This window comes from Monopterus albus, unplaced genomic scaffold (genome assembly GCF_001952655.1).
Source record: "Monopterus albus unplaced genomic scaffold, M_albus_1.0 scaffold155.1, whole genome shotgun sequence".
Taxonomy (NCBI): Eukaryota; Metazoa; Chordata; class Actinopteri; order Synbranchiformes; family Synbranchidae; genus Monopterus; species Monopterus albus.
Window position 1 is genome coordinate 873797 of NW_018128035.1, and position 19260 is coordinate 893056.

At 46.1% G+C, this 19260-nt stretch overlaps 1 protein-coding gene across 5 annotated transcripts in view; it reads right to left on the reverse strand.

Annotated features, from left to right (window-relative positions):
- LOC109968597 (membrane-associated guanylate kinase, WW and PDZ domain-containing protein 1-like) overlaps positions 1-19260 on the reverse strand; it is a 48192-nt gene that overhangs the window by 3790 nt on the left and 25142 nt on the right. For 4 of the 5 annotated variants that reach the window (XM_020614964.1, XM_020614963.1, XM_020614962.1 and 1 more), the window contains 12 exons: positions 18743-18910; positions 17744-17913; positions 17522-17612; positions 16978-17149; positions 16065-16686; positions 15271-15334; positions 14931-15149; positions 14502-14792; positions 5790-5984; positions 5158-5231; positions 2406-2552; positions 1392-1530 (listed from right to left, as the gene is read on the reverse strand). In XM_020614964.1, coding sequence (XP_020470620.1) covers positions 1392-1530; positions 2406-2552; positions 5158-5231; positions 5790-5984; positions 14502-14792; positions 14931-15149; positions 15271-15334; positions 16065-16686; positions 16978-17149; positions 17522-17612; positions 17744-17913; positions 18743-18910 — 2352 coding nt within the window. Of the gene's footprint in view, positions 1-566; positions 655-1391; positions 1531-2405; positions 2553-5157; positions 5232-5789; positions 5985-14501; positions 14793-14930; positions 15150-15270; positions 15335-16064; positions 16687-16977; positions 17150-17521; positions 17613-17743; positions 17914-18742; positions 18911-19260 lie in introns of all 5 variants that reach the window. The other variant, XM_020614965.1, reaches the window with a different exon arrangement.

The following is a 19260-nucleotide window of genomic DNA, read 5'->3' on the forward strand; positions in this document are numbered from 1 at the left end:
GCTGAGGGGCTGCATCCTGTAATGGCAGCAAAGCGGCGGCTGGAGCCTCTGTGCACAGAACAATGCTCTACTATTCTCAGAGATTTAATCTGTTTTCATCAGACTCTAATCTGAGTCTGATGACGAGGCTGTTCAGACAGAGAGCAGCCAGCTCTCACACCATCTACCACTCTTTTAACACTATGTGAATTAAATTCCATTACACGCTGTAAAAACTGGGATTATGTATTATTCTAACAACATATATACCAGCAACAATATGAATGAATTGATAATAGCATGTGCCTATTATAAAGTCTTTACTTTGATATTTCATTATGTGTTGCTTCCTTAACATGTTAATAACACACTAATATCAATATAACATGAAACAACAGTTAATAATGTAAGTACGTGTTGGAGTTAACATGTGACATCATATTACCACGGTCATAATATATAAAACTACTAATGACGGCAGCTAAAAGATGTTAATGAAAACCCAAAGATGAAGCGATGAGAGGCAGTGAAAGTGAAAGTAAAGGAAATAAAAAGTGAGCGTGAGCAGAGAACAGAACGTTACCAACCGCGAGTTTTCTGTGCGTCCAATCACGTAGAAACAGGGTTCGCCCTGTTTGGAGTTTGTCATGCAGAGAGACAGGCTGGACAACTCCACTGAGGAAGAGGAGGAGGATGAAGAACAGTAGGAAATACAGGAGGAGTGAGAGGAAGAGCAGAAAAAAGTCAATCAGGAAAAGAGAAGAGCCCAGAAGTGGTTTTCCTACACCAATTTTTATTTCAAACGCAGTTACATTGAGGTTTCTCTGTCTCTCACTGCGTTACCCACAAGCCTCAGCTGTTGCTGCGGTGGAGAGGAAAACTGATCCAAAATCAAAAAGCGAACACAAGGGATTTCTACAAAATGTCGTCTTTGGCTTCAGAATGTGTAGCTCTGTGATGGGCCGATTAGTTAGTGCAGTGCATTATGGGAGCTGTCTCTCCTTCACTTTTTGTGTCCACAGATGGACTTTTTATCAGAAGCAGACCTTTTCTGACACAACTGTTCGTCTTTAACTCTGATGATTTGACAGGAGAGTTCCAGGTCCAGTTTTGTTCTAGCCAATATGTTAGCCCAGACGGACATGTGTGAGTCTGAACAGCTGATTGTTGATTATTAAGACATAAAACCTGGACCAGGAGCATCTTTCAAAGTCTGATGTCACCCCTATGCCAGAAAGTATCAGTTAAATCAGAAACATTAAACATACGAAACAAGAGTGAGAACAGACAGAGAAGCACCTGGCAGACAGGGCTGTGTTGTCAAGTTGGGGTTGTTGTGTAGACAGGCGCTGCCAGGTGTTGTGTTGTCAGGTGTGCAGTACAGTTTGTGTCAGGTTGAGTTAAAGCCTCACCGTAGTCAGGCACGTATCCGTTTCCTTTCTTGAGGATGAGATGGATCTGATGTCCTCCTTTTTGGATCTGCTCCACAGCCTGACTATGAGTCATTCCCGTTGTACTGTCTCCATTGATCTCCACCAGCTGGTCTGACACCTGGCGGCACAGGTGAGCAGATTTAACATCAAAAGCACAGAGAACCTCGGTCATATGTACTTAGCAGTGATTAAAAGAAAGTTTGGATTTAATTAGAAAATGCAGAGTGTTTTTTTTGTTTGTGTTGTCAGCTCATTATTATTTTAGTTTATCTTTGGTTCAACAACTGGACTGAACTCTGAAACATCCTGAGGATGAAATGAGCCCAGTGCAGCCTATAGGGGGCGCTAAGAGCGTCTTCCAGTGTCACTCTGCACCGGTTAGTTGTGACAGACAGCAGCGAGCGGCAGGTTTGGTGCTCAGTGTCTCATACGATTCAGATCATGATCGTAAGTCCCTGCTGGTCTCTGCGGAACCAAGGTTTATGCAATTAAAACACTTTTTCACATGTCAGTTTTGCTTCAGAGCAGCTGAGGAGGGGGAGGGGTGTATCATGACTGAACACAGAGACATATCATCATACAGACATTAGGATCTTATTAGCTCCAGCTCGCTTTAAGAAACTCTGGAGCCACGTCTTCACATTTTTACCTTGTATTAGTTAAACAGTTAAAACAGCAGCAGGAACACAGTAACTGCAGATCGAGCAGCAAAGATGTAGAACATTCAGAGCAATGGCCACAAAAACATAGTTCACATTTACCTAGAACATTAACAATTAACAAAGAAGCTTTCATGCCAGAACCTTTTGTCTAAAGCTGGGACACTTCGCCAGGTTGCTGATGAGGTCATCAACAGAAAATTAATTGGCAACATCCAATGTCAATAATTTACAAGTTGTAGCTTCAGAAATGTGATTTCATTATTGTTTATCTGTCGGTGTTAGAACGAGGATTAGGGGAAGGGCCAAGGGGATGCATTTTGTGTATATTTACCTGTATCTTGTTGCTGCGTTGGGCTGGCCCCCCCTCCATCAGTCCCAGTACATACAGTCCCATGTTGTACTCACTACCCCCCCTCAAAGAGAAACCGAAACCAGTTGGACCTCGTTCCAGATCCACACTGTAGAACCTGGACTCATCCTGATGGAGACAGACGGGTGATAAAACTACTGCTGATACAGCTACTACAGGTACAGGTACAGGTACAGGTACTGCTGATACTACAGCTACTACAGGTACAGGTACAGGTACAGGTACAGCTGATACTACAGCTACTACAAGTACAGGTACAAGTACAGGAACAGGTACAGGTACAGGTACTGCTGATAGTACAGCTACTACAGGTACAGGTACTGCTGATAGTACAGCTACTACAGGTACAGGTACAGGTACTGCTGATACGACAGCTACTACAGGTACAGGTACTGCTGATACTACAGCTACAGGTACAGGTACTGCTGATACTACAGCTACTACAGGTACTGCTGATACGACAGCTACCACAGGTACAGGTACAGGTACAGGAACAGGTACAAGTACAGGTACTGCTGATACTACAGCTACTACAAGTACAGGTACAAGTACAGGAGCAGGTACAGGTACAGGTACTGCTGATAGTACAGCTACTACAGGTACAGGTACAGGTACAGGTACAGGAACAGGTACAGGTACAGGTACAGGTACTGCTGATAGTACAGCTACTACAGGTACAGGTACAGGTACACATGAGACCTCAGAGTTGTACTATTTGTTCGAGATGATGAAAAGCTGATTTAGTTGTGGCCTTGATGTGACTGGTGAAGTTCAGGTCTGAGTCAATTATGACACCAAGATTTGTAACTTGAGTTTTTGTCTTCATAGTTCTACAATCAAGCTGATCAATAACTTCGGTCCTTTCGTTCTTGCTACCAAAAGCAATAACTTCAGTCTTGTCTGTAACTGAACCTGCTACTGCTAATAGTCATAATTTACAGTGCCTTGCGAAAGTATTCGGCCCCCTTGAACTTTGCGACCTTTTGCCACATTTCAGGCTTCAAACATAAAGATATAAAACTGTAATTTTTTGTGAAGAATCAACAACAAGTGGGACACAATCATGAAGTGGAACGAAATTTATTGGATATTTCAAACTTTTTTAACAAATAAAAAACTGAAAAATTGGGCGTGCAAAATTATTCAACCCCCTTAAGTTAATACGTTGTAGCGCCACCTTTTGCTGCGATTACAGCTGTAAATCGCTTGGGGTATGTCTCTATCAGTTTTGCACATCGAGAGACTGAAATTTTTGCCCATGCCTCCTTGCAAAACAGCTCGAGCTCAGTGAGGTTGGATGGAGAGCGTTTGTGAACAGCAGTTGTCAGTTCTTTCCACAGATTCTCGATTGGATTCAGGTCTGGACTTTGACTTGGCCATTCTAACACCTGGATATGTTTATTTGTGAACCATTCCATTGTAGATTTTGCTTTATGTTTTGGATCATTGTCTTGTTGGAAGACAAATCTCCATCCCAGTCTCAGGTCTTTTGCAGACTCCATCAGGTTTCCTTCCAGAATGGTCCTGTATTTGGCTCCATCCATCTTCCCATCAATTTTAACCATCTTCCCTGTCCCTGCTGAAGAAAAGCAGGCCCAAAACATGATGCTGCCACCACCATGTTTGACAATGGGGATGGTGTGTTCAGGGTGATGAGCTGTGTTGCTTTTACGCCAAACATAACGTTTTGCATTGTTGCCAAAAAGTTCGATTTTGGTTTCATCTGACCAGAGCACCTTCTTCCACATGTTTGGTGCGTCTCCCAGGTGGCTTGTGGCAAACTTTAAACGACACTTTTTATGGATATCTTTAAGAAATGGCTTTCTTCTTGCCACTCTTCCATAAAGGCCAGATTTGTGCAGTATACGACTGATTGTTGTCCTATGGACAGAGTCTCCCACCTCAGCTGTAGATCTCTGCAGTTCATCCAGAGTGATCATGGGCCTCTTGGCTGCATCTCTGATCAGTCTTCTCCTTGTATGAGCTGAAAGTTTAGAGGGACGGCCAGGTCTTGGTAGATTTGCAGTGGTCTGATACTCCTTCCATTTCAATATTATCACTTGCACAGTGCTCCTTGGGATGTTTAAAGCTTGGGAAATCTTTTTGTATCCAAATCCGGCTTTAAACTTCTCCACAACAGTATCTCGGACCTGCCTGGTGTGTTCCTTGTTCTTCATGATGCTCTCTGCGCTTTAAACAGACCTCTGAGACTATCACAGTGCAGGTGCATTTATACGGAGACTTGATTACACACAGGTGGATTCTATTTATCATCATTAGTCATTTAGGTCAACATTGGATCATTCAGAGATCCTCACTGAACTTCTGGAGAGAGTTTGCTGCACTGAAAGTAAAGGGGCTGAATAATTTTGCACGCCCAATTATTCAGTTTTTTATTTGTTAAAAAAGTTTGAAATATCCAATAAATTTCGTTCCACTTCATGATTGTGTCCCACTTGTTGTTGATTCTTCACAAAAAATTACAGTTTTATATCTTTATGTTTGAAGCCTGAGGAGGAACCCTGTATACAATGGTACTACACTCTGTAGTAGCATCCACACATGACTACAGTACTCTCACTGCTACTGCAGCTAATACATGTGCATCAGTATCCATGCACTTTCTAAATACAGCTCAGCTTTACTAATGCGCTGCTGTGTCTTCTACTGTAAAAATGAAATGAATGAATAAGTAATAAAAAGTGACAGTGACCTTTGACCTCCCTCTGGATCCTTTCATCACTCGGCCATCAATATCCAGGTCTGCTCCTTCTGACAGAGAGGAATCTGAGGAGACAGGAGATGAGGGCAGGAGTCAGGATGAGAGGAAACAGGAGAGGAACAAGGAAAAGGAAATCTCTAAACACAGATGAGGACATTTGTGTGACATGTTTGTGGAGCAGCAGTCAGATTTCAGCTTCAGCTCCTTGATCACATTTCATACTAGTGAAAGTTTGTAATTTCATGTGCACGTGACTGTTTTTAAAGCTAAAGGATGTGCTTAGTTCCCTACCACCAGTAATTGTTAGCACTGAGCAATGTGTTGCTTTTTCTCTCCAAATTAATCAATTAATGGTCATAAATAGTGAAATGTTTCCTAAAAGTCTTGTTCTGTTTGCGTAATGTCCAGAGATATTTATTTTATTACATCTGACGAGTCAAAGGAAGCCAGCAGCTAGGGCATCTTTATTTTAAAATGACTTCATAACAGATGAACCCGTCATTTCAGATCTGTTTCTCACCGATGGAGCTGATCTCAAAAAGCCATGATGCTCCGCGACTGAAAGGTGTCATACAGGTCTGTGTGTGTGTGTGTCTGTGTGTGTGTGTGTGTGTGTGTCATACGGTGTTTTGGCATGATGCTCAGTCTCAGCATGTTTCCGGCTCGCCGCAGGATCTGGGCCAGGTCTCGGTGCTGCAGACCTTCAACCGGCCGGCCCTCCACTGCCTCCAGCTGGTCTCCGGGCTGGATCTGCCCGCTGCGAGCCGCCGGGCTGCCGCGACGTACCGTCACAAACCGGTGAGACATCAGGGAGGGGGCTGCAGGGAGAGGGGGATCAGCTGATGTTACCTCTGCCAAGTAGGAGATGTTTTCAGTTCTGTGTGTGTTGGTTAGCAGGGTTACGGACAAACGGCCAGTTGGATCAGCAGCATACTTGGTAGAGACACTGGTGGGGACCGAGCCTAGAAGTGATTAGGCTTAAAAAGGTCAAGGTCACAAAAAAAATAACAAAAGAAAAATCACAAAAAAACTCATCTTTAACAATGGGCAAAATTATTAAAATTCATATCTCCGTCAAGACTTATCAGAACCATTAAACTAATTTGACACACATATGTAAGATAGCACTGTCTGTCACCAGACCAAATTTCATCCAGCTCTGATCCAGATTCCGGATCTGATGGCCATTTAAATTAATATTGAAAACCCCATTTAACACATATTTTCTGCCATAATTTGGCCTATAATGAAGATAAAACCCTGAAATGATCAGGGAAGATGCACAGTATAACTGCATGTCATGCACTAAAAGATGATCCGGATCTGATCTCAATCAAGGATTGTAGGACATTTCTCATAAGGGACCCATTTGTGTGAACCAATGTTGTGCCTTGGCGGAGGTACGTGCGCTCTCTGAGTGCTCTTGTTACTGAGAGAAACGATGGGGACAACATTAAAAATAAGATCAGAGCTGTGATAAGGCAGAAGTCTGGACTGGTGTCCAACAGTACTGCCAGACTGGTCAGTTTGCCCTCCCTGCCAGGCTCCTCCCTCTTTTACCGGGTGGCAGAACTAGATCTGGGCGAGCTGCTATAGTTGGAGTTACTGTTTGTTCCATCGGGTCAGGTTCTGCCAGAAGTCTGTCCATAATTCTGAGGTGAGGGGGCAGGTATGCTGCACGCAACAGGATGTAAGTTATTGTAGTGTGGCTGCTGATCAATACGACCACCAGCTGCTGCAGCATCTCTGGGTTTCCTCTGGAGCATTAAATCACTTTGACAAGCAACAACCAAAGGTCAAGATGAGGAAAAAAAAAGTTTACAGAGTTTAACAAACAAGAGCTTGACAGCGATCAGGCTGAAAGTGGGATCTAAACAAAACCACCCAACCTTAACAAACAACTTGTCACCATAGTTTAACTGGAACACTTCAAATATTAAAAGAGGTACAGCTCAGGTTGTTGCTCCAGTACACAGGGGAACAAGTGTTCACTTCTTTTACTGCAGTGAAAGTAGTAAAACAGCAAAGTAAGAATGATCCATTATTCAAAATCTTCCTAAAGTCAACATAGAAAGTGTTATGAAATGAACTTAAATATGAGAAATAAAAGACTGGCCAGGGTCTTGGTGCTGGTCTCTTCACTCTGTAATGGTGCAGAACAGCACGAACCATCACTGGCCCCTATAACCCCGATTTTCTTTATACAAATAAACCTGCTGTTAATTCAGATGAACCTGTCTAAACACTGACACGACACTTTGCAAGCAGAGCCTGATTAAGCTTGGTAAACACGTTTGTTTGAGCTGACCGGAGAAAGAACCAACATTTGTGGGAGTTTCTTCTTACAACAGCCAAGTTCACCACACACACCTGCTCAAGAGCCGTGTGGAAACCTCACTGGGAGGAGGGAGGCACATTCTGGCTTAGAGATAGGAGCAGTGCAAAGACTCTGGAAACAAGAGAGTAGAGAAACCCAATACAAACAACAAAACAACGGTTTCTGCTCTAACAGATCAGAGGGGTGACGTAACGACGGACGAACAGCATCCAAACCTGTGCAGCGTTTGATGTCATGAAATCAGCTGTGAAACATGATCGTGTCCAGTGGCAGTTAAAACCAAAAGAGACACAAAGCTACCACAGAGAGGCACGACTGCAGCTAAACCTCAGTATTATCCATTGCAGGTTCATTTTCATAGTAATGAACGAGAACCAAGTTCTGTCTAGAACGAAATTCATTTCTCATTTTCATTCTCAAAAGAATGAACATGATCGACAGGAAGTGATGGACATGAATCTAAACTGCAGGTTTAGATCAAACTGTAAACAAAGACAGCGGGTTCAACCTCAGTGCCAGGTGTACCACAAGACTCTATACTGGGTCCTCTGCTCTTTCAATTAGACATAAATATATAAAGAATAATAAAGATGCATTTGCATGAATTGTTTCTCTGCTGGAAGCATCAAATTTCTACAGCCTGGGTTTTGTAGCAATGAACTGAAATAAGGCTGCTCAGTCTATAAACTTGTCAGGAATTTTTGATGTTGTCCATTTGTACAGCTCAGAGACACAGTATGTGACAATGGGTTGGACTCAGCAGGACTGCAGCGTAAACAGGATTCAGAGAGAATGGACTGGAGCAGGAACAAACACCAGCTTGGTGCTTTGAAAGCCACTTTGAAGCACCTTTACGATATCACAAAGTGTGTGTGTGCTTAACAGCACAGTGCTGGGAGGGTGGATGCTAGCATGTGAGCTGATAAGCAAAGTGCTGAGTTCAGCACATTCAGAGTTGTGGAGGAGGAAACATGAAGCTGCAGAGAGAGAAATGAATTTTACTGTTGGTGAAGCAGCACGAGGAGGAGGAGTGTGATGTTATCCAGGCTGACAGCTGCATGTGGAAACACTGACACTTAAAAACTTCGTCTAAAAATAGCAAAACGTCAGCTTTGAAACATGGAATTATTCACAGTGACTGTTTGACCTGGAGCCACCATATAAATCTGCATTACAACACCTGGTGCAAAAAGTGTCTGCTTCGATTAACGCATCAACACAAACCATGTGGAGCCATAAGGTGCAGGCGGCTCATCAGAATCTAAAGCTCTGATCAGGCCATTTCCTGATGTTCTGACTGTTCCTGATGTTACATTTGTGCACAGATATAACTGAAAGGCGAGCCACGTGTGCTCAGGAATAACAACCAGGTCATGCGTGTGACGGCCAAATCACACAGCTGGGTTACGATATGTCCCTTCCAGTCTGGCCTGATCAGCAGCTTCTCTATGGAAGCAGGTCACCGCCAATGTCTGAGGGCCCTCTAACCGCACTATGCAACTCAGCATCTGAGACCGCGCAGACACAGGTTTGTAAATGCAAATACAGATTCAAGAGCGTAATCCAGGCTGTGCGTGCTCTCATTTCTGATTCTGCACCCTCAGATTTCTCCACTCGGCTTTGTGTGAAAGTCAAAAAGTTTTGAAAGTGCACAAAACAAGTTGTGAGCAAATCAGACTTTGAGAACCAGCAGGAACAGATTTGTAAGAGCAGAATGAGATTTAAGAGCAAGGGAGGGGTCCTTGCTGCTCGCTCAAACCATCTGTTATACTCATGATTCTGTCCTCCTTCTTTAAACATGTTAAACATGACAGAGACACATGATACAACTACACAAGCCACATTGGACCAGACCTGAGCAATGACACAAGACTCTGCTCTGTTGCTTAAAGATGTGACTGTGTCACGTAGCTGAGATTACATTTTATTCCTGTTCACTGATCTGTTTATGATGTTCTCATGTCTCTGCACCCGACTCTGTGAATCATAGATAAGACACGTCTCTGGCTCCAGATCTGCTGCAGACGGAAAACCAATAAAATATTAACCTGCCGAGGAAAAATCAGCCGAAACGGCCTCAGCCTCTTCCCTGCTATACCACCACCTTCATCATCATCATCTACTAGAATCTTTGTCTCTGGAACACAATTATACATATCACTTTGCATTTTTAATTTTGAGTCTGTCTATTATTCATTCCCACATACTCAGTATGTGTAGAAGTACAAACACCTGATAAATTATACTTAGGCACACTACTTGAGTAAATGTACTGAGCGACTTCCACCTCTGGATGAGAGATCACTTAGAAATGTGTAGCCCGACATCCAGCTGCCGGGAGGAGCTTCTCCACCAGCGGGCAGGTCACTGATCTCAGACCAGCAGCTGAGGAACAGCCACACCGACTGTGTGTACTGAATTATGGATTAAACCTGTGATTATTATAAAGCTTGACATTTCATATTCACTGTGCCAAAAACTACACAACTAATGACAACACATGTACAGTACAGTCACATTGTCAACACACAACTGCTGCAGTATCAAAGGATGCAGCTGCCGTAGACCTCCACTGTTGTCCAACCAGTGAGTCACACCGCTGCACTGGGAGGCAGGTTTCTTCCTCAGGAAATGTGGTGGTGGCCCGTCTGGTTCCACAAACAGCTCCACAGGCTGAAGATGACGTCACTGTGCACAGAGTCTGAAGGAGGACGGAGTCACTGGTCTCTGATCTATGTAGACTGTTCCACTAGCTTCTCACACTGCACAAAATGTTTGGGAGCTCAGGTTTCTGCAAACCCCTGTTAACATGTAATGTAATCTCAGCTACGTGACACAGTCACATCTTTAAGCAACAGAGCAGAGTCTCGTGTCATTGCTCAGGAATAACAGAGGTGTCCAGTTGATTTTAATTGCCTCTGATGCAACATTAGTTTAAACAGGAGCGTATGAATCTGTCCATGTTGTTCTGGGTTGACAGCTTTTACATGAAACCACAGCTGGAAATACACAGCACATCTGGGCAGAAGCAGCTCCATCAGTCAGCAGCTCTGGGTGAATTTTACAAGGCTGTGCCACTGAGGCCATAACATTACACAACACACACACACCCACACGGCTTACATGTTGTTCAGGTAACACAACCTCTCACCTGGAGTGTGTGTGTGTGTGTGTGTGTGTGTGTGTGTGTGTGTGTGTGTGTGTGTGTGTGTGTGTGTGTGCGCGTAATCCTGTAAGAACACAAAAATAAAACAGAGATATGCAATTCAGCACAGTGTTGTGAGTCACTGTGTACTTGTATGGCTCTCTTTGTGAGGACCAGTTTTATAACTGTGGAGTGAGGACATTTCTACACTGTGAGGACATCTCACAGCATTGGGGGACATTTATAATACTAAACTTTTAAATCACTGGTCACTTTGGCTTTTAACATCTAATGTCTGATGCTTCCTTCTTTTAACTGTTGATTCTGTGTAGTTCGTGTGTTTATGTTCCTATGTTGTTTTATTCCTGTATTGATATTATTTATTTTAGTTCTTACCTCGCCCTTGTAAAGTATTTTGGTCGACCAGACGTTGTTTTTAAAGTGCTACATAAATTTTGCTTTGATTTGAATACATTAGAAGTTTCATGTTTTATTCCCAAAACTACTTTTCCTACAAAACCCATTGTTGGTAGGAAGCAACAGAATATCTTGCAAATGAATTTGAACTTTGGATGGTTGATGTTGAATTAATTTGTCTAGTACCAAAATTCAGCTGGAAGTTTGAAGAGACAGAAGGGGTTTGTCAAGACAGAGACATGGAGGCCCCAGCAGGTGGAAGAGCTAAAGGCAGAATCAGTACCAGACTAAATGTGAAGTGTCGAGCTGATGACCATAGTGTAGACAAGCAGTAACATGGGGCCGGTGGCACTGCAGCAGATTTATCTTGTGTCAATATTAGTTTAGGTCAAAGCAGCAAAACTACTGAGCCAATAAAACAGTTTCTACCAGAGAAGGAAAACTCCTGAACATTAGCCTGCGACTGCTTCCCTCACAGACTCTGTCAGTGGAAGCATGAGGGTCATCCCTGTAGCTGTAAGGACACTTTGAGCTCTTACAATCTGTTCTGAACTCCCAGGCTGTCCAGCAGCTCACATCCGTGTCAAAGTCAGAGACTAGATTTTAAAATACAGACAAAGAAAGTTCACAATATTTCTCATAAGAGGGACTCTGCAGGTCTGTGGTGTTTTTTCTCTGTGGTCATCTTCGTAAATGTGGGACTGATACCAGAATTGTTGTACTGGACTGCACTCGATAGCACAGGTATACTAACCTTAACCACTGCTCTCACCTGAGGCCAAGGCTTCACCTGTAAAACTGAAAGGTCTATGCTGCGGAGACTCGATTTATGTCCCCACATGAAAGACGAGTGCCCACAAGGTGTGCAAGCAGAGTGCTGTCCCCACAACATGAACAACACAAGTACACACACGGAGTCATAACTGCAGAGGTTCAGTGATGTGAAACTATTCCAGACATTCCTGAGAGATGATAAAGACGAGGAGGAGGTCTAATGTTATTTACACAGCCCCAGCTCAGAAATCGTATATCTGCCTCACGGGGATTTACAATCTGTACAACACATCACACTGTCCCTCAGATCAGATCAGGAAAACTCCCAATAACTGGAAGGCAGCAGGGAGAAGACAGGGAGGAGAGGAGACAATTAGGAGAAGAGGAAGCAGATGAGTAAACGAGGAGATATGAAAGGAAGAGAATTAGAGAGGCTTCGGCTAAACAGGGTCATGTGACTGTGCTTAGTTTCTGGCTCTCTAGTCTGTCACCGAAAACACTGAAGCTTTAGAAAAGGAAACAGTCCCAGGTGGTTTCTTTATTTCCACTCACACATTTCTGACATTTACATTGAAAAATAAGATCATTAAGTAGTGGTGGAAAGTATCTGAACACATTTACTCACCTACTGTACCTAAGTACAAGTTTGAGGTATCTGTATTTCCATGTTCTGCTACTTCATACTTGGACTTGTTTTCTGTTTTTGACTGTATTTCATTTGATTCATCTGATCTGGCAAAGGAACCACAGTTATCAGATACATGTTGTGCAGCAAAAAGCACTAGATTTGTCTCCGACATGCAGTGAAGTCACAGTATGAAGTAGCAGGACATGGAGCAGAGCAGTGTTCAGCCAGTGAACGGTGTCTGCACTTTCACTTACGTTTGGAGTCCTTGACCGTTCTCAGAGCCGACTGCAGTCGCTCCAACATGATGAAGAGTCCAGAACACAAACAGCTACACAGATACACCTGCACCTCCTGTCTGTCCTCCTGTCTTTAAACCTGTCTGTCCTCCTGTGTTCCGGTTGTGCCTCTGATAGCGGAGACTGACTACGAGCTGCAGAGAGAGAGGCAGCCGAGGGCAGACAGAGCAGACAGTGGTGGGAGGGGACTGAAACAGACGGGGATGGGAGGGGGGATGTTCAACAGTAGAGAGTATTGTTCTACTTGTGGAGAGACGACTGCAGCAGCTGAGGCACACAGAAGCTCAGGTGCTGCGTCCATCGGCCACGAAGTCGGTGGAGCTGCATTTTATGGTGACAGGTTGCTGCCGGCGTCCCCGCAGGCTGCGGTGTTCGTTACGACCACACTACACCCTGATCCATGAACACAAGCATGTGGGTTGTCTGTACAGCAGCCTGTAACCAGCCAGACTTAGATTTTCTTATCAGGCCTCCTCCAGTGGTGTAGCAGTTGTTACAGGTTCAAAGGAAGAAGTCGAGTCCTGACAAAGTGACAAAGTCCACGCTGAGGCCAGATCAGGAGGCGTGGATGAGCCGACTCTACACTGGGCTTAAAGTGCAACGGCACACAATGCGTCCCTTGATATTTGAAAAGTAAACGCAGAATGCTTTAGGTTTTATGAGACAGTGGCAGAAATTCAGAGAAGCAGGTGTTTTGAGCAACACAGCAGGTGGTGCTAAGTCTGTCTCGCTAGTTTTCCTGTCACGTCTTGTTTTGTGCATGTTGCACACACCATCCTGTTTCATAGCCATAAGCACAGGTTTATTATTGTTACCGTGACGACAGTGCCCGCTGTATGGTGGTTGGCTGGGTGCACCACCGAGGCTGCTGGGAGAGGACGATCAGACGCTGTTCGCCAGGTGATGGTACATCTCTGCTCATTATGGTCCATGGTGCTCGTCACTTCAGCTTCTCTGGGTGCACCGGAGCATTTGGGCACTGTTAGAATCTTTAAGCACTTCTCATTAATATTTGATGCAACACGTTCACTGTGGCGTTTAGGTTGCTGGATAACAGTAGGAGCAGTGTGTCCTGATGTGTGGACGTGTTCAGCCCCCAGTGAGTCGCAGCGTGCACAGTCTTTGCAGTGGTAGAGCTACTAGTGGAGCTAGGGCTGTCACTTTTTCAAAGCGCAGCCACCGCATCCCACGCTGCTTTGCAGCAGCAGGTGGATCCTCAGACTTGCTGTGGTTGAAGCAGCTGCTTTTAGTCTTTGTTGGTCATTTTACCCCAAATCCAGTTATTGTTCACGTCCAGCACAGCTGCTGTGCCTGTGCTGGTGCTGTTGTTCCTCCAGCTCTCGCTGATGTCACTGTCACTGCTGATAACGATTTTGCTTCATTACTGGCTAATGAGTAAAGGTGGTGCTGAACACTTTTCTTTCTGCTCATAGGTGTGTGTTTCCGTTATATCAGTGGGGCTAAACACCAGAACCACAGTCCAGCTGAACAGCAGAACAACCTGCAGCATCCACAGAGACCACACAGGTGAACCAGCACCTCTGTGACACACACACACACACACACAGCTGGAAACTATCAGATACACACTGCACATAAACTCACTGGAAGATAATAAAAACAAAAGATCCCAGATCTTGACTATTAACACCAACCACATGCAGAATGACGCGTGCCTTCCTGAAGTAGGAAACTAATAACAGCTAAGTAACCTGTGAGGGATTCATTGGGACTCACCCCCACTGGTCACTTCCTGAGAGGCGATCACGAATCCGAAGCCTTCGCCAGGTCGCCTCCTCAGCTCCACCTCCATGGTCTTTCCTCCACCTCTGGCGTCCTTGGTGACTGCCCCCGGTGCTCCTCCCATACCTCCCCCTCTGACTAGAAGAGGCCCACCGACACTCTCCTCCAATCCCAGCAAATCACGTGGCTCTAAGGTCAGTGTCACAGGAACTGAGTCCAGGAAGCTGGTGCTCTGGATGAGAGCCGAGGCTGGGGGCCCGTTAGGTGTCTGGGCTGGAGGGGGCCCTTGAAAACAAAGAGGAGTCAGGCTGGTAGAAGGAGGACGACGAGGTGGAGACAAGCTGATGGGAGCAGAAGGACAAGGAGGACGTGCTCACTGTGAACATCACCTGGGCACACAGCAGTAGCCAGGGGTGCATTTACCTTGGTGGGTCAATGGGGGCAGTAGGTGCTCTTCCTGCGAACTTTCAAGGGCCAAGCCGGCCTGGCTGAGTGGGGGTGCACTCCCAACCAAGGCACCAGTGGAGGGGGAAGGCAAGTCAGTAGAAGTGGGGGGGTGGGAGCAAGTGGCATTGGGCAGGCCGTGAGGGGGGGTGAGGGGCTTGTAGAGGTTGGGGTTGATGACTGGAGAGGAGACAGGACCTGGGGGAGGAAGTTGTACGATTTTTTGTGAGTTATTTTTGAGAGAAACAGTTGCACATCTGCAGGCACGACAAGAAGGACCTGTAATCCTCCTGATGACTGTACTGGGGCCCAGTAGTACCTGCTCTGTAGACCAGTAGCACCACCTCTCCCTGTTTGGTGTGCTCCTGCAAGACTCTCTGGACCTGAGGAAGGAAACACACTTTAATGGTTTTCAGTGAGGCCCATACACTGCCCCGTGTCCTAAGCCTAGTTTAAGAAGATTCTCCATCCTGATGTGAGGGTGATGCTCTCAGCAATCTGGGAGTCTCCTGCACATCAGGAGGGTTCAGGTCGGCCTGGATTCTCCTGCTGCCATGCCTTACATCTGTTCCAGTTGGTAGGTAGCAAACTGGGAGCATGCCAGCCAGTTTGGCCTGCTAGTTACTGCCTAGCTAGCATATTAGCAGTTACATCACCAGCCACAGTAGCTGACAAAGTAAGTTAGTAACTAAGCACTCAGTTCAGTTCACCTCAGTTTTACTTGCATAATGTCACTTCACAGTCACCATCATCTCAGGGAACTTGACAAAGAAAAACTCCCTTTAACAGAAGAAACCTGAGACAGACCCTGGCTCTTGGTGGTCTTCTGCCTCGACCGGTTGTGCTCACTAGTACATTGCCAAGCTTCCATCACCACTTAGTTCACAAGAATAAGCTAAAGTTTCAGTTCCTTTTACCACCAGCACTGTGCATGCTTAGCCACTGTGTTGATGAAAGACATGAAATAGTGTTTGTGAGGTCTTAGCTTAAGCTCCTTGTGGTTGTCTGTACTTAGATGAAGGCCAGTTAATGCAGAAGACCAAAGGTTTTCATGATGTCTGCATGAGACCGTCGTGACACTACTTGGATGTCAGGTAAATAAAAACCTTTTACCTGGGAGAAGCTCAGGCTCTGTACGTCTGCTCCGTTGATCTTCACTATAGCATCACCCGGCTGCAGAGAGGGGCACTGCCTTCGATCCCAGACCCGCCTCACCACTACCAGCTGACCCCCTTGGCCCCCCGCTGTCACACTGAACCCCAGACCCCCACCTTCATTGCGCCCGAGGGCCACTGGCACCAACTCTCCACCAGGAGTTGACCCAGGTGACACTGATCCGAGAGGGAGCATCAGCCCTGGGTTTCCTCTGGAGGCTGGGGAGGGTGCTTGGTGACTGGCTGGACACCCATTAAACCCACAAGGGGGGGTGTCTCTGGGTGGGGTTAGGGCGAGGGTGGTTTGGGGCATCGGTGGGCGTTGCACAGGGGCTCCTGGAGGTGTAGAGGAGGAAGAGGGGGTGTTGCTGGCGGCAGTGAGGCTGGTGGAGTTTGGGAGGAGCCCCATCTCCGGCTGAGAGAGGGGCAGTTTAGGCAGAGTATGGGAGGACAAAGAGGTGATGGGGAGGGTGGATGTAGAGAGATTGCTCTCTGAAGACTTGGAGCTCTGGCGGTGAAGAAGGGAGGAGGAGGAGAGTGCGGGGAGAGTGCTGCTGCTGCTGTAGCGAATCAGAGAAGACCTGCGATAAGGTGGAGCAGAGAGGAGACAGAGTTTTATACACTTTATATAAACCAAAAGAGAGTACCCCCTCTCCAACCAACAACTTGCCAATGTGGCCATAGTGTCACATGGAACACAGCCAAACAGAAGGCGATGTCATCAGTCAGTAGCGGTTATACAAGTCATACTGGTACTGTGACAGATCATAATGTGACCTTCACTGCTGTCTGTAGGATGGCAGCTATGAATTATTCTGCTGCCACGGTTACCTGCTAGCACTGCTAACATAGCTAACATTGCTAATGCTGACCTTCGAGTTCCTGTATTGGACAGGCCGCCATCAGATTCACTGTGATTGGCTGTTGTCTTGTCTGAAGGAGGTGGTGGACCCAGCAGGGGGTCAGAGGAAGTGGGGGTGGTTGGACCTGCCAGCCCGTTTGTCATTGGTTGAGCAGTGTACGAGGGTGGGGTTTGGCCCAGTTCTTGATTCAAGAGTAGAGGAGGAAAAATTATTAGGCAGTAACCTGATTAATAAATGAGTGATGTTAGACATGGACAGAGAGATAATCAGTCAATGGATAGATACATTGATTACAGAGGGAGAGCCGAGAGTTTCTGTCTTAGAAGTAACATCAGGAACAGAGACGTCCTCTCCAGTGTGTCACTAACTAAACATGTTTCTAAAAATATTTCACTCTGGACATTTTCCATACAAATTGCTCTGTAACTTGATTTTCTGCTTTTGAAGTGCAACGACTGCTCATTATGTTTGCCTCTGTTCTGATCTGAGCCTTTTTCATCTGTCGGCTGGATGATGTGGAGGCTCTGGCTGAAACGTGAGTTGTCGCTCTGACCTGGCGTGATGCCGTTGGTGTCCGCTGTGCGGCTGTAGGTCAGGTGCTGGTTCAGGCTGGGGGGGTTGGAGGGCTTGCTGGGGGTTTGTGGCTGTAGATAAAAGGCTAGTGATTTATACAAGGTCACATCATTTAGTTCATGCCAAAAAATAGAAACAAGTAATTTAGGTAATAGTGAAACAGCTGAGAGTGACTTCTAGTCACATTAAAGTTGTGGTGTACCGTCTCCAGACTCTGCTTGGGACAGCCGTCGGGGTTATAGAGCATCGGGTATCCCCTCCTCAGCACCACATCCACGCTCTGACCCATTGGCACAGACTTCAGCATCTCCACCACCTCTTTGTGAGAGCGACCCAACACACAGGTGTTGTTGATGTAGACCAGGATGTCGGCTGCAGGAGCACAGACAGGACATAGGCAGTCGACAGGTTTCGACATCACAAGCTGACCTGAGCAGGTGGCATGTGTTGAGTATGATCTGAGAATGAGCGTGGAGTGAAACTGCTGCACCTCAAGTCAAAATTGGTTACAAACAAGACCGTGGTGGCTGCGTTTGGTGTTACAGCCACGAACAATTTGTGTGGCTTTACTGGCAGCAGAATGTTGGGGGTGGCTGTGGCTCAGGAGGTAGAGCGGGTCGTTTCCTAACCGGAGGATTAGCGGTTCGATTCCTGGCTTGTCCAGTCAACATGTCGAGGTGTCCTTGAGCAAGACACTGTCACCGGTGTGTGAATGCGTGAGTGCTTGGGAGTGCGAATGGGTGAATGGCCGAATAATGTGAAAGCTTTGAGTGTGCTGTACAAGACCATTTACCAATGTTGGCTCATAAACGTAACACAGACAAAACTCTGACCATATTTTAAGACACATTTTTGTACAGATGCAGGTCATTCCAGTGTGTATTGTCGATGTAATATACAAAAGCATTATCATACGGCAGCCGTCATCGGTGTCACACACCGCGGCGACAGTGAGAGTAATGTCTGTAGTAGAATCCTAGTATCCCAGGAGCCCTGCACCATAAGCACCTGTAGTACCTGTGTTAAACTCATGGTACTGTAGTAGTATGTGTAATATAGACAGCTGTGTTACATAGTGGACTCACTGTTCGCAGTATTAATACAGTACTTTTACCGAAAGCAGGAGAGACGGTATCACATTGTACACCAGTAGAAACTCTGTGAGGCTATTTAACAGATGTAGTAGAGGCAGTAGTAGTACCTGTATTGAGGGCAGGCGGTCCTCCAGGTGTGACACTATACACCTGTAGAAACTCTCGGGGGCGACTTCCCCCAACAATGTTGAAGCCAAAACCTCGAGGACCTTTGGAGAGTCGAGTGTGAATGGAGTAACCCCTCAGCTGACTGGGCTGCTCCGTGAACTCTGGGACTGAGGCAGGACAGACATCGGGTCAGTGGGGGGACGGGACAGAGACCGGGTCAGAGGGGGGACGGGACGGAGGTCGGGTCAGCAAGGGGGAGGGGACAGAGACCAGGTCAGAGGGAGGACAGAACCAAAACCAGGTCAGCAGGGGGATGGGACAGAGGTCGGGTCAGAGGGGGGGCAGGACGGAGGCCGGGTCAACAGAGGGGATGGGACAGAGACCGGGTCAGCAAGGAGGACGGGAAGGAGACTGGGTCAGCAGGGGACAAGACTGGTTAGTAAAGGACAGCAGAAATCAGCAGAAAGCATTACAGGATGGAAAGGACAATAGAGGACAATGTGTGACAGTAAGATAC